Source organism: Urocampus carinirostris, chromosome 13 (genome assembly GCF_059441175.1).
Source record: "Urocampus carinirostris isolate Australia breed hairy pipefish chromosome 13, RoL_Ucar_1.0, whole genome shotgun sequence".
Classification (NCBI taxonomy): domain Eukaryota; kingdom Metazoa; phylum Chordata; class Actinopteri; order Syngnathiformes; family Syngnathidae; genus Urocampus; species Urocampus carinirostris.
The window spans coordinates 7,235,380-7,250,306 of record NC_142361.1 but is presented as its reverse complement, the minus strand read 5'-3'; the positions used below and the strand labels follow the sequence as shown (position 1 = coordinate 7,250,306).

Genomic DNA, 14,927 nt, shown 5'->3' with positions numbered 1-14,927 from the left:
TACTTAGACAAATAGTGGGTCAGACCAGCTGAGGGCGTCACGAATTAGGTGTTGTGCTCTTGGGGATTAGTCGGAATAAGCTTCCGATGTCTGCCTCACTCGAAATGTCTTGAGAACGAATGCCGCCCACCATTTGGGTTATTTTATTTAGACTATGGACAGGATCTGTTACCTGGTAGTTATAATCTTGTTTCATGTTCAAGGCTATAAAAGTTTTTCACAGTGTTTGCGAGGTTGCAGCTGTATAGAAGACCGTCATGGAAGGTAAAACTTCAGCGGGTTTGTTTCTGTGTCAGTATGTCATCAAACTTATTGATTAAATTCCGTGTTATCAAATATTCGTACAGTAAATGAAATTTGATGCTTTACTAAAATGTATAATCCATTGGCTAAAAAAAGAGAAACTAATATTTTTACAATCTCAAGATATTTCTGGAGTTGTACTGATATACATCTGATTTAATGTTTGAATTAACTCATAGGTCTCTCATATGCATGGATGAGGGTGCGTTTGGGGCTATTCCAGAAAATATTCCCCATGATATGACCAAAATCCGGATAGAAAAATCCCACTTCACCGAAATCAAGCGTGGGGCATTCTCCAGAACACCTGCCTTGGAGAACCTGTGGTTGAATTTCAATGACGTCACCCTGATCAACTCTAGGGCCCTGGAAGGTTTGGGCAACCTGACAGAGTTGCGACTGGAAGGTAACAAGCTGCGCTCGGTGCCATGGACGGTTTTTGAGGACACGCCAGGCCTAAAGATCCTGGACTTAAAACACAACCAGTTGGATGTACTGCCAGAGCACGCGTTAAAACATTTGCCTGATCTGACGTACTTAGACTTGTCCTTCAATCGGCTTACTGTCATATCCAAAGAGGTATTCCAAAACTGGCCCCTGCACCAGAAACTACAGACCATGGCAGAGCAAGAGGGGAGTTCTCCTGGGCCGAATGTTATGCTGGCGCTCCACGACAATGCTTGGCTGTGCGACTGCCGCCTCAAGGGCTTTGTGGAGTTCATTCGCTCACTCAGCCCACTGATTATTCTGATGAACTCCTACTTGACCTGCTCCGGGCCGGATTTTAGGGCGGGCAAGTTCTTTCACGAGGTCGAGCTACAGGCCTGCGTGAAGCCGGTGGTCACTACCCCATCAGCAAACGTCAGCTTCCCTCTGGGTACCAATGTCACGCTGCGCTGCCTCGCCATGGCTCGGCCGGACCCCGCAGTGTGGTGGACATATGGTCTGAAGATAATCAGAGGATTTCATGGTAAGAGTGTGATATCCGCGCTGTGACGTTATAGGCGACAGATAGCCTGATATCTTGCGCTAAATTAGATACTTATGCGCGCATTTTAATCACAGGCTTCTATAAAGCTTCCTTTAAGAGGAGTCAATCTGGATGATGCACCAAGCCGCACACAATGGTTGTTGCAGATTGTCGTGCGCCTCGAAGGCTCTGATTGCCGGTGTCAAAATCTCTGTTGGGACAAAACTCGGCCATAAGGTGGCAAAACAAATGGTTAACCAATGGGTGGGATTCTATAAGTACTGTTAAACAATACATCCATCTGCCATTGACGGATGTGGGTTTGGCACACAACAGCCTGGAAACTTAAAGCCAATTGTCACAAACCTTGGCACCTATCAGTCTATCCGCAACTCAAGCCTCGTTTTTCTTGACAATTGATGAATGACAGATGGACGGAATGCCTACCAAATCATGGTTAAGGGGTAAAAACACAGAAATAGATTGAATTTGGGCAAAAGCAGTTTAGCTCATCAGGTGGATATGATCTTTTTTACTTTTACTTTAGTGTATATTCCTATGTTTAGTCATGTAGATATACCTGGGGAAAGACACAGCAAAACTTTGAGGACTTCTGCTTCTACTAAGGAATCTTAGCATTCCTCATCCCTGTTACATTCTTCCACACTGTATTTGACAATATAATTATCAATTTCTTAGAGTTTTCGGAACGAGTTGATGAAGACACCATCAGATCATTCCTGGTTATTCCTTCCCTTCACGCTGCTGACCGCGGTGTCTACACTTGCGGCGCCGTCAACTTCCTCGGAAACTCCTCTGCAAACATTCATCTGGAGATCCTCTCTCCTGTCGGCTCCCAGTCCCCACCCCTTCTTGGGTTCAAGGCAGATAACGACAACGTCTACATTGACATTCGTATTGCCAAACAGACGGTGCGTGGCATTTCTATAGAGTGGTTTGCTGTTTTGGATCACCCAGACCAGACGTGGTTTACCATTCATTTGGGCCGGGCCAATGCAGAGAAAAAGGAGACCGTCTACATTGGGCCGGGTATCCGTTCTTACTCCGTCTCTGACCTGATGCCTGCCACCAAATATGAAATCTGTGTGACACTCAAAAACCAGATGCCGCGGCCTGGCCAGTGTTTGATGTTCGTCACAGGAAGTGACATCACAGAGATGGAGCAGCGAGAGAAGCTGATCCACATCGTCGTGATCGTTCTAGCCATGGTGCTGGCCGTGCCCATTGGTATGTACGCCTGTACTACCGACACCAAGTTCAACTGCCTCGAGGGCCTGATGGCGTTTTGGAAGAAGCGGCAGAGCGGGAGGGGACCGGCTGGTTCATCGCGTGAGCGGCAAGGCACGTTCGACAGCCTGCAAGCAGCCAGCGACGAAGGCCTGATGCGGAAAGAGTCCAGTGAGGACAGGAAGGTGAGGCGGAGGTCAGATGACAGGCCGCTTAAGAGCAAGGCCGACCAGAGCAGAATTACGGCAGAACTATACTAAACGACAGAAAACACTTTGTAACAACAAATCAAATTATGGCAGTTTGTGAGTGTGATGACATGGTATGATACCCTGCTCATACTCTCTACTCTCTTCTTTGTTCTAGGGCGGGAGGTTTGTTGACAAGGTGTGAATGGTCAACATTGTTATTCAAGGGATTGCACCAGTTTAGAGATGTGCTTCACAATTTTCAACATCTTTTTCTGTCTTCATTCTATTGTTTTGGAAGCTCAGGCTGCTGGAAACTGTTTCCTTGTAGGGCAAAGCAAATTGCGTACTGAAAGGCAGTCATTGACAGCTGGGAGAGTGGCCTGATTTGCTTAATTGACTAAGGAAATAGGGGTAAAAACGTACTGTACGTATGTTCTGTAATGTATGGAAACTTTACCAAGAAAAACTAAATGAATCTTTGTATAGAAATCTTGTTATACATCTCTTTGCTGTGTATAATATATCCCCGTTACTCACTAAGAATATACACCTATTTTCCAATGTCGTGTTTTTGTACGCACTGTAAATTATTTTTGTTTGTCAGTAATGATGATTAAATCTGCCTTGAAGTGGAGGTCATACCAAATGATTCCCCTACATCATTATTATGTAGAAGCCCCTACTAGTCAAAGACTGCATTTGTGTTTGTAGAAAAGCGCCATATAAATGCAGACTATTTACCATTTACCAGTTACCATCTTTAAGGGGATATTGAGAGTAATTATTGAGATATGACTACATCGATATTGCTTCAGCTAATGATCAATTTAGTGACCGGTGACCGGTTAGTAGCTGATCCCTGGGCAACACTGATGCGATGTTTACTTCATTGTATTCTGAAAAAGGCCACCTCAGCAAAGGTCAAAAATAGGTGCATTTCCCTTCCTAGTTTATATATTACAAACACAGTATTAATCAATGCCTGGATCTGGCTCAACACCCTTCTCCAGAGAGCGCCACCAGGCAGTTGGATCGGTCCACAAAATATTTCCTCACTACCCCCACCTGATTGTATTCAAGAAACTGGGACTTAAGGAATGTGCCAACAGCAGAGGCTGTGGGTCATTGTTTTTTATTTCCATCATCATTTCCATTTTGTGTTTCACGTCCTTGTCAGATTTGGTCTGTTTATTGTTTTCTGGTTTGAATATATGTATAATCTTTGACCACTCCCTTTTTTGTTACTTTCTTCGTGATTTTGTTCAGAAATCTCATTTTTGTTGAGCACCCAAGCCGCTGGTCTTGCTTCCTTGCACTTGGATCACCCGCCAATTATGACACGTCATACACTGTCATGCAATAACGTTCACAAATGTATTTGTTTTTCCATTAACAAAGCACACTTCACCAGGAACGCGCTGCCTTGAAATATGAAAGTGATTCCAAGATACCAGTTCCGATTGGTTTAAGCCTTATTGTTTCTTTCCATTTGACTTTTGACCAAGACCAATACCAAACACATATTCCATTCTTTGTACTTAAATCAGATAACAGGGGTGGGCAAAACTGGTAATTCTGATGTGATATGGTCTAAATAAAGGGTAGTACTGAGCTGATACTATTACTTGCCTGGAAATGTCATTGTCATTGAATAGTTGAACCTTTCTCCCTTGAATTGTTTTAAAACACAACACAAAGATTTTAGGCAATAAAATATTTGTGTTGTGTTTCTCCTGCAACTGTTTCAGAAATAAAGTCAAGAGAGTCAAACCAAAATACGCAGGAATGTAATGGAAATACAAATGCTGTATAACAATGTCAACAAACCCACTAAGGTACCTTCCATTGCACAATATTTTGAAAATAAAGTCATGCAAATAAAGTGTTAATCATCTCTCATTGGCTGTGTTGCCACAGTGACAACAGATTTACAGGTTTTTGTTCAGGAACAGTAACTTGTGTATATATTGTGTCTGCAGCTCTTTTCTCTCTGCAGCTTGAGCTTTTTTCCATGTGTTTATGTAAATTTGTGTTGTTGCCACAGTAGAAGAAAACTTCACTACACAAATTACACCGGGAATTGTCCTTGTCTGTAGTTGAAAAAAAGTCCACACCGCGGTGCAGTTCCTATTTGCTCCTGTAATTTATAGCTCCTTGTAGACATGTAGATTTGGCCCTCTCTTCTGCCTGGCAGCCAGGATGCAGACACAAGCCAGGTAGGTAGAAGTGCTAAAAGTGTGCCTGTCAGTCACACACTTAGAGATAGACTGAAAGAGTGGCTGAGGGAACTGGGTGAGAGAGAGTGGCTGTGCTATCGACACAGAAGTGGTGCTTTGACAAAGTAAGTGGAGGGGCGAAATATCCATACAGGACAATAATATCGATTTGATCCAAGTACTTGCTTGGTATCGATAATATCGATATTTGGATCTTTCAAACCACCCTTATCAGACACACCTTTTCTGTAAACTGGATTTAGGCTAACATAGATATATAAAACGAGGCAACTGAATTAACACAAACTCGTATTACATTTTATGTAGTGTTTTAAAAGTTGATTTCTCTATATAAATCCTGATTTTATATCATAAGTCATATAAAAATAGCAGTCAAATAAAGGTTCAAATACAGCACAATGTTATTGACTGTGTGTGTGCATTTGTGTTTATATAATAATAATAATAATAATAATAATTTCCTTGTATTGTCATTCTGTGTAACAATGTACACAGAACGAAATGTCGATTGCATCTGACCCGATGCAGCCGCAGCCAAGAGAGGGCGTAATCGTTGAATAATCATTTAACCACAAAGACGTCCATTTACTGCGCTTTGTGAGATAATCGCGGTTATGTCCTAAGTGACAAAAGTGTACAGTGTGTGCGCGCCAAAGTTTCATCAGTTTATCTCTAATCCCCTCCTGCGTCACAGCCCCCTAATATGTCACGGCTCGGATTCCTGCAAACAAACACAAACACGGCACAGCGGCAAAAGTGATCTGTGCCGAGGAAAACCTGACAGATGGCGCGTAGCGTATGTACGCTGCGCGGGGCCATTGTTCATTTCGTGTTCCAGCCCAGCAGTGGAAAATTCACGTCATATAGCTTCTGTTTGGACTTGAAGCCTGATTATCTAACTTTCCTGCTTTTTCACAATCCCCCCCAAGATATGAAAACTAGAGTAAGAGTACCACATTTTAAGGCACAAGCCCCCAAAATAACAATATTTTTAATTATATTTTTTCATACACAAGGCGCACTGGACTATAAGACACACTTAGTTTAGACAGCATTAAGAGCTACGGTGTGTAATATATATGTACGTAAAAATGTATGGTATTTTTTCAAAAGACTTTCTGTTTTGTGGAGAGACTGTTTTACCTATCAAAATGCACTTCGCTAATCAGTGATTCCAGCACCGTGAGTAAAAATAGAGTGGTAATTAGAAAGGCTCTAACGACATATCATAAGTCACTTGTGCTAATTGTGGTCTAGAGGTAGAGTGTTGGACGCTCTCACTGACACTCTTCGTTCTGCTATTTTGGTCAGCGATATCGATAGCGTTTATCGATTGTCAAGTGAAGTCACATTTTCAGACGCTCCCCTACTTAAGACCATTCGACTTACCTAAAACGAGAGATACAAACATTTTTTCGGGATGTCGAAAAATATCTAGACGTCGCTGTGAGTAAGATTTTGTGTTGTGTGCACATTTTTACGAGTAGAGGACAGTACTGTAGTGCTCCTTTCCGCTGCGAGGCGCTGTGAGAGGTCACACAGCATCCACCCCGAAGAAGAAATCCAGCTTCCTCTTGCTAGTTCGCGTGTAGTCATACTACATGTACTGTATCTCCAGCGCAAAGAACTTTACATTTTTATTGTTTAATATCTCGTGCCTCCATTCAATACAGTTGGTGTAAAGTTTAAAGAACAGGCGAGCCGTTTCATTTGAAATAAAAGTGGAATAAGAAAGCTTGATGCGGTTGAGAAAATGGTCGGAACGCTTTTTTTCGGCCACTTTTTACTATGAAGGAGGACCTCTTGAAGTGCATCTTCCAAAAGTAAGTTAAACTCAAATTTATTTATTTTTATAGAGCATATTATTTTATGAAATGTTTCTTTTTAGTACTAAACAACAAAGGTTACTTATACAAACCTTTAACATACTTAAGTAAACCTTAAAAATACAAAATATAGCACTGAAGCAACTTACGAACAAATTTAACTTACGAACGATTGTCCGGAATCTCGTTCATTAGTAGGGCAGCGTCTGTATTTGTAAAGCCCTTAATCACAAGATGTCTCAAAGGACTGCACAGGTTACAATTACACCATCACCTGACCTTAAACAAAGGCATACCTACATCCCCATATGTTCCTGGTCGGAACCTTCGTTTGGAAAGCGCTGGCCTACTACTGATCCCTAAAGCCAAGAAGAAATCCGTATGGAATGCTCTGCCCTCTGAAATCCAATCTGCAACCTCAATAGAACTGTTTAAATCTAGGCTTAAAACACAGTTCTTTTAAATGGCTTATGAATGATATCAACTGGACATAAAGTTATTGCCTATGTTTGGTGCTGATGATGTCTGTGTACTGTCTGTTCATTCTCCTTAAGCTGACTTTTTTCTTACCTTCATGTATGTTTTAGATCAAGGGATAATGTAATAGTAGTCTTAAATCTGCACAACCCTTTGAGACTTTTTGTGATTAAAGGCTTTACAAATAAACATAACTTGACTTAACTTAGCCTATACAGTGGAACCTCGGTTCTCGACCATAATCTGTTCCAGAACCCTGTTCGAAAACCGATTTGTTCGATCACCGAAATCATTTTCCCCATTAAAGATAATGTAAATAGTTTTAATCCGTTCCAACACCCTGATTGTTTACCTTGAATGTTTAACGTAAACATAAAGCTAACCCAGGCTAATACTACGTTTGCGTTATCGTAATCTTCCGTACGAAAGATTCCCCTCACATGAACGTGTAAAAATAAAAAAATCAGGTCGTTTACAAGTCATTCAGCACCCGGGTCTCCACAACAAGTGGTAAGCGGTTCATTGGAAAGTGCCATTTCCGCGTTCCTGCTATCTGCGATCATCGGATCGTGGATGCAAGCACTGTCCTCAACTGGGTTATTAGGCGAACTCTCTGACCAAATTGGTGTTTTTAGGTGTGCCTTACAGATCTTATGTCTGTGATGGTCTTTATCCAGCACTCATATGGACAACACAGCCCATTTCCATCAGTGCACAAATTACAGAACAGTTCGCAAATGAGTGCACAGATAACAGAACAGTTCAGAATTGTTTTTGAATTCCTAATTGAGTAGATGACCCCTTAGACAAGTCAGCCCTTATCCACCTGTCAAGAGAAGCCCCTTTAGCCTCTTAGCTTAGAACAGTGGTTGGCAAACTACGGTCTGCAAGCCACATGCAGCCCGTCAGCCTTTTATATCAAGCCGAATATTTTAAAAAATTGTAACAACAATATCTATAAAATGGTTAAAAAAAAATCTAGCAATATAAATATGTTGAATTAGTGCCACTCTTGCCCCCAGTGTCCTCAACATTTAAAAAAGGTGGCTACATTTTTTATGTGACATTTTTTTATTATGTGTTCACTGAATTTATCAAGACATTTCACTACAAAAATTAAACACTTATGTGTGACCCCTCTTGCTTTTTTATTTTTCAATTTATATTATTAAATCTAGTGCTCCAAAAATGATATATGACTTAAGACTAAAGAGAGAGTGTGTATTATTTAATTACCGGTACTAAATGTCACTGTATTTCGTAGTGCAATCAAAAACAAGGAAGAATAAAAACTGCAAACTCAAAATGACCAAACGAATTTTTCTTCTTACCTTTTAGCATGGCTTTTTACAAGATTTTTGTGTTTTGGGGTACCCGTGGCCGCAAGATGGCAAAAAATCATTTCAGCTCCTCCTTGGTGTGATTCATGCTATGTAAAATAGACACATATTTCTCGACCTACAATTATTGTTTTCAAATGCATGTTTATATAGTAGTACATGTATTTTTTATTCAAAATAATGTTTTTTTTTTCTTTAATGAATATTTTTTTTCCTACTAGGAGACGCTGAATAATAAATACTGTCCCTTCAAGGCACATGAATCAAATGTGGCCCATCACAACATTTTATTTGGCCCATGAAAATTTAAGATGTCTGGGGATCTAAAAATAAGTAGATCAAGAGTGAGTTGACCAAAAACTGCATTTTCACAATGTCTCTTGACTATGAATTATCAACGAAGTGAGGCCAGTATTACTATATCAATTTATTACTATATCAATGCCAACAAGTAGAATTGAGAAACATCCCAAAAATGTAAAAAAAAGGGTTATATCTAGTTTATAACATATGTACAGGGAGCAGAAACCTTTCTTTTTAATGCAACTGTTATGTCTGTGAATTGAATAAGTAATATATTCAGAGTTACTTCACATCAAAGAGGGGTTAATTTGTTGACATACCGTTCAACTACTGTACATTTAGTTACATTTATAAGTTACGTCTGTCCTTTTAAGTAAAATACATCTGGATTTTTTTTGCAAGGGCCAGGAGGAGAAAAAAATGTTGATTACATTTTTTTGTATATAGCGATACAGTCTCGAATACAAACCTCAGCATAACCTGATTGTAGCTCCTATGCTGTTAGACAGAGGAAAGAAAAGGTGCTGGACTTGTTCTAGGTTTGAGGAGTGGTAATATCTATTTTGTTAAATATGTTTAATTTCGGGCAGCATGGCGGGGCAGTGGTTAGCGCGTGTGCGGCACAGTTCTGAGGTCATAAAATCGAACCTGTGTGGTGTTTGCATGTTCTCCCCGTGGGTTGCGTGGGTTTCCTCCGGGCACTTCGGCTTCCTTCCACATTCCAAAATCATGCATGTCAGGTGAATTGGCCGGTCTAAAATTGTCCTTAGGTGTGAATGAGCGAGTGACCTGTCTGTCCCTGTGTGCCCTGCGACTGGCTGGCAACCAGTTCAGGGTGTGCCCTGCCCACTGCCCAAAGACAGCTGGGATGGACCCCCGCGACCTTACTTTTATTGTCATTCTTTGTTAGAATGCACACAGAACGAAATGTCGATGCACCTGATCCGTACAGTTAAACTGTAGCAAGCCGATGCAGCCGCAGGCAAACAGGGCGCAGGCAAACAGGGCGCAGCCATTTTAGTCATTTGGTGACCAGACCCCCCAATTCCAACCCTTAATGCTGAGCGCCAAGCAGGGAGGCAATGAGTACCAATGTTGTAAGTATTAAGTATGACTCGGCCGAGGCTTGAACCAGCGACCTCCCAGTCTCAGAGCGGGCGCCCTACCATCTAGGCTACAGAGCTGGTTAAGATAAGATAGGCGGTGCAGATAATGGATGGATGTTTTATTTATTTTTCAGTTTGATAGCCAGTTATCTACTCTAATTTTGTTGTTAACCTTTTTTTAGTCGCAAAATTGACGCTTATCTGCACTGATAGGGTTTAGAAAGTGCAACAGAGTTGAGCTCAAGCGCCACATGCAGGCCATATTCAACTATATTTTTAGAATTTGCTGCGGGCCAATAAAAACTGCCGTAGTTTGGACACCCCTGTTCTAAAATGTTCTTTGTGATAGAGTTATCTGAATTATTTAACTTCAGCGCGGAATTGCGTTCCCTAGGTAAAAGTACTGTTACTTCAGAAAAAAAAATACTCAAGTGATTGGAAAAAGAAGTCATCGAAATAATAATGAGTAAAATTAAGTGCACGCTGTGCAGATCATCCACGAAGAATAACTAAACAAAAAAAAAAAAAAATACGAGAGAGAAGCCCGCCTTAAAGATTGACATTTTAAGTCTGAACCTGAGCATAAGATCTTACCTCTATAGTACAGCTATTATGCTAATGTCACCTTCAGTGAAAATGAGTTTGACAGCCCTGTTAATATAAACTAACACATGTAGATTTATTTTGGGACCCTTAAAAGTCTTGTTTGTCATCTACAAATTACTGTCACAAATTGACTTTGAAACCATTTTGTTACAGCTCCAACCTGTCCATAGTCTGTGTCTGTTTAGCATCAGTGCTTTTTGCAACTTCCCACTGTGTAATCCTCTGTGTAGCAGTAATCCTGGCTGCCTCTTACATGGCATAATGCACGGTCATTTGGGCTGCTTGGCATATTATTCCCTGTCCATTTCTCTTTTAATAGCCATTGAAAGTGTGTCACGATTCCATCATGATTTAAAAAAAAAATGGTCGGATTGATATCACCCTTGTTCATTCTGGTTTGTGCTTGTGCATGTGCTTGAAATTTGATTACTTATATTCCATGCAGGTAACGAAACAAAGTCAAAAACACGCTTGGTTTGAGGCCAACAGTGCAATATTGCAGAAAGATGAACAAGTTGGCCCTTGGATTAGCAAGGGTAATCTGCACATTTCGTGTTTTATGTAATTTTCAAAATACGCCGCCGCTGCATGTTTGGCTCTGAAATGCTCAGAGGGCGCTTTGAGTGTAACTTGGTAATTGGTAGTGCTCAGGCTGGTAGGGCAGAAAAGGGGATTGTAAACATTGGGAGTCAAATGTGACTTATTTGAAGAACATCTGCTCATTTTGGGGGAAAAAAAAAAAAAATAATAAAATACAAAAATCATCCAATACTGGTGTATAATAATCCTCCACTGAGAAGCAGATTTTTATCCTCATACTGTGACTTGAAACACCCTATGTAAATGCAGACCATTTAAAATTTGCTGGAGTTCTCCACTTTACTGAAACTGTTATTTTCTATTATGTGTTCCATTCTATTGTATTTCCACAAATTTTCAGAATAGCCTGGGTTGGGGTTTTGCAGACTTGGAGTATGGTGATTTCTTCATTTTTTTTCTGTCAGGATTATGCAAGATCGATTAAAAGTTTTTTAATCCTATTTGAAGTCAAGTCAAGTCATGTCAGTTTTATTTGTATAGCCCTAAATCACGAAGAGTCTCAAAGGGCTTCACAGATTATTACACTATATTACACAGACTATTTTTTCAGCCGACGAGAAGAGTAGGTTATTCATATGCTATGGAGTAGAAGTGAGTTTTAAGTTTGGATTTAAACATTTCCACTGAGGTTGCAGATCGGATCTCAGGGGGAAGAGCATTCCACAGCACCGGTGCCCGGATGGAGAACGCTCTCGAACCAGCAGAACACTTCTTTGCTCTTGGGATCACCAGAAGACCGGCACTCTCAGATCGTAGGCTTCGGACCGGGACGTAGGGGCAAATCAGATCTGAAAGATAAGAGGGAGCAAGTCCATGTATGATTTTGTACAATACTAAGAGAACCTTGAAATCACATCTTTGGCTAACTGGGAGCCAATGCAGGTTAGCCAAAATCGGTGTTATGTGATCGTACTTTTTTGTCCTAGTTAAAAGCCTCGCTGCGGCATTTTGTACCAGCTGAAGTGACTTGATTCTAGACTTCGGGAGACCAGAGAGTAGTGCATTACACTAATCGAGACGGGAGGTGACAAACGCATGAATTATAATTTCCGCATCAGACTGAGACAGTATTGAACGGATTTTAGCAATGTTACGAAGATGGAAGAAAGCGGTTCTAGTAGTTTTCTTTACATGCATTTCAAAGGATAGATCAGGGTCTAATATGACACCTAAATTTTTAACTGAGTCACTCTGTGTGATGTGACATTTGTCAATGTTCACAGCAGTTTTTGAGAATATATCACGGCATTTAGTTGGACCAATGACTAACATTTCGGTCTTTTCAGAGTTAAGACGCAAGAAATTGAGTGACATCCACTCTTTTATCTCAATGAGGCAGGCCTCCAAATTTCCACAGTTTAGTGTGTGAGATTCCTCCAACGGAAGATATAGTTGAGTGTCGTCTGCGTAGCAGTGGAAGCTGATATTGTACTTGCGAATAATATCACCTAATGGAAGCATGTAAATACTGAAAAGAAGGGGGCCAAGCACTGAACCCTGCGGAACACCGCAGGTAACATTAAAGGGCTCAGATGTCATTTCACCATATTTAACACAGTGCGTCCTATCTGAGAGGTAGGATCTGAACCACGAGAGGACGGTTCCTGAGAGACCAATCCATTTTTCCAACCGTTCTAGTAGGAAATTGTGGTGCACGGTGTCAAAAGCAGCACTAAGATCCAGCAGCAGCAAAAGTGATGAAGCGCCAGAATCCATTGCCAGTAGGAGATCATTTGTTACCTTGATCAGAGCTGTCCCAGTAGAGTGGTTAGCCCTGAATCCTGATTGCATGGATTCAAAAAGGTTACTCTCGGATATGAAAACATTTAGCTGCTGTGCCACTACTTTTTCAAGTACTTTAGAGAGGAAAGGTAGGTTTGACACAGGTCTATAATTACTTAAGATTTCTGGATCAAGGTTGGGTCATTTCAGTGTGGGTTTAATAACGGCGGACTTAAAAGCTGCTGGAACTACACCTGAGGAGAGTGATATGGTTATAATATTTAGAACTGAAGGTCCAAGGACGCCAAAAAGACTTTTAATAAGTGAACCTGGGAGCGGGTCGAACTGGCAAGTTGTCGGTTTGGCCGCATTCACCACCTGTTTGAGATCATCAAGTGACAGTTCACTAAAACGGGACAATTTCCCAGGACAGCCACCCTGTCGTGCATCTGTAGATTTCAGCCCTTTAGTATGTGTGGTATTGATAATTTCTTTAGCAATTTCTTCCTGTATGCATTGAATCTTCTTAGTAAAGAAGACCATTAAGTCATGAGCAGAGTGCGTCGAACTATCTGCAGTAGTCTGTTGCCTTGTAAGCGATGCTACAGTTTCAAAAAGTGCTTTGGGATTGTTCTTTTGAGACGCAATCACCTTCGAAAGATAGGCCGATTTTGCAGAGGCAAGGGCCGCTTTATACTTTAACAAGCTGTCACACCATGTTTGATGGAAAACCTCAAGCTTGGTAGTGCGCCATTTTCTTTCCAATTTCCTGCATTCTTGTTTAAGGGTTCTAGTTTCATCAGTAAACCAAGGCGTGCGTCTTTTAGGACGTGATTTTAGCTTCATGGGCGCTATTGAATCCAGGACACTAGTCAGGGTGGTATTGAAATCATTTATGAGGGAGTCAATCGAACCATTGTATGAAGGAAAGGACGCAACTGCTCCAGGAAGTAGTTCAAAGAGCTCAGAAACTGTGCCAGTGCTTATATTGCGTCCGCTAAATCCTTCAGCTTTTTTAACACTACTTTTAGCTAGCACCTCAAATGTAACTAAATAATGATCCGAGATAACGGTAGTACACGGTAACACCATGATGTTTGAGGTTAAAACTCCTCGAGTCAGAATCAAGTCTAGCGTGTTTCCATCTTTATGGGTTGGCAAATCAACCAGTTGATTAAAACCAAATGCATCAATTAGAGAATTAAACGCAATAGTAAGTGAACTGAGTGGGGAGTTCATATGAATGTTAAAGTCCCCCATAATTATAATTTTGTCTGCATAGGTTACTAGTTCAGACAAAAGTTCAGCAAATTCGTCTAAGAAATTTGTGTACGGCCCAGGTGCGCAATAGATAGTTATTACATAAATTGACAATAGAGAGGACCGCATCACAAGAGCCTCAAACGCCTTGTAATTATTAGAGGTACGAGGATTAAATTTGAGCGTTTTTTCAGAAATGAGCGCGACACCGCCACCCTTTTTCAACGTGCGTGCTATATGGCTACTCTCGTAATCTGGGGGAGAAGCATAATTTAGCGGTAAAAACTCATCCGGGCGTAACCAGGTTTCACAAAGACCCATACAGTTAAGTTTATAATCACGAATAATGTTATCAACAAGAGCTGTCCGGATTTGATCCATCCATTATCTGCACAGCTCATCCTCAGTAGGTTCGCGGGGGTGCCGGAGCCCATCCCAGTTATCTTTGGACAGTGCGCAGGGGATACCTTGAACTGGTTGCCAGCCACACAGAGACAGACAACTCACTCGCTCATTCACACTTAGCGACAATTTTAGACCGACCAATTCACCTGACATGCATGTTCTTGGAATGTGGAAGGAAACCGCAGTGTCCGGAGGAAACCCACGCAAGAATGGGGAGAACATGCATGCGAAGGTTTTAGCCCATGACCTCAGAACCGTGCCACACACACATGCTAACCTTTGCGCTGCCATGCCCTATTTGATTCATCCATTCATGCATCCATTATTCTGCAC

The 14,927-nt window shown here is 41.2% G+C and overlaps 1 protein-coding gene across 2 annotated transcripts; it reads left to right on the top strand.

Annotated features, from left to right (window-relative positions):
• Positions 1-13: 13 nt before the first annotated feature.
• On the top strand, positions 14-4,425 carry lrit2 (leucine-rich repeat, immunoglobulin-like and transmembrane domains 2). 2 transcript variants are annotated; one of them, XM_088351086.1, is made up of 4 exons: positions 15-264; positions 483-1,273; positions 1,973-2,706; positions 2,888-4,425. In XM_088351086.1, exons 1-4 carry the CDS (start codon positions 155-157, stop codon positions 2,912-2,914), a joined length of 1,662 nt encoding a protein of 553 aa, XP_088207212.1. In that variant the 5' UTR covers positions 15-154; the 3' UTR covers positions 2,915-4,425. The 2 variants fall into 2 exon arrangements, with proteins under 2 accessions (XP_088207211.1, XP_088207212.1); XM_088351085.1 differs by having other exon boundaries at positions 14-264; positions 1,973-4,425.
• Positions 4,426-14,927: the final 10,502 nt, after the last annotated feature.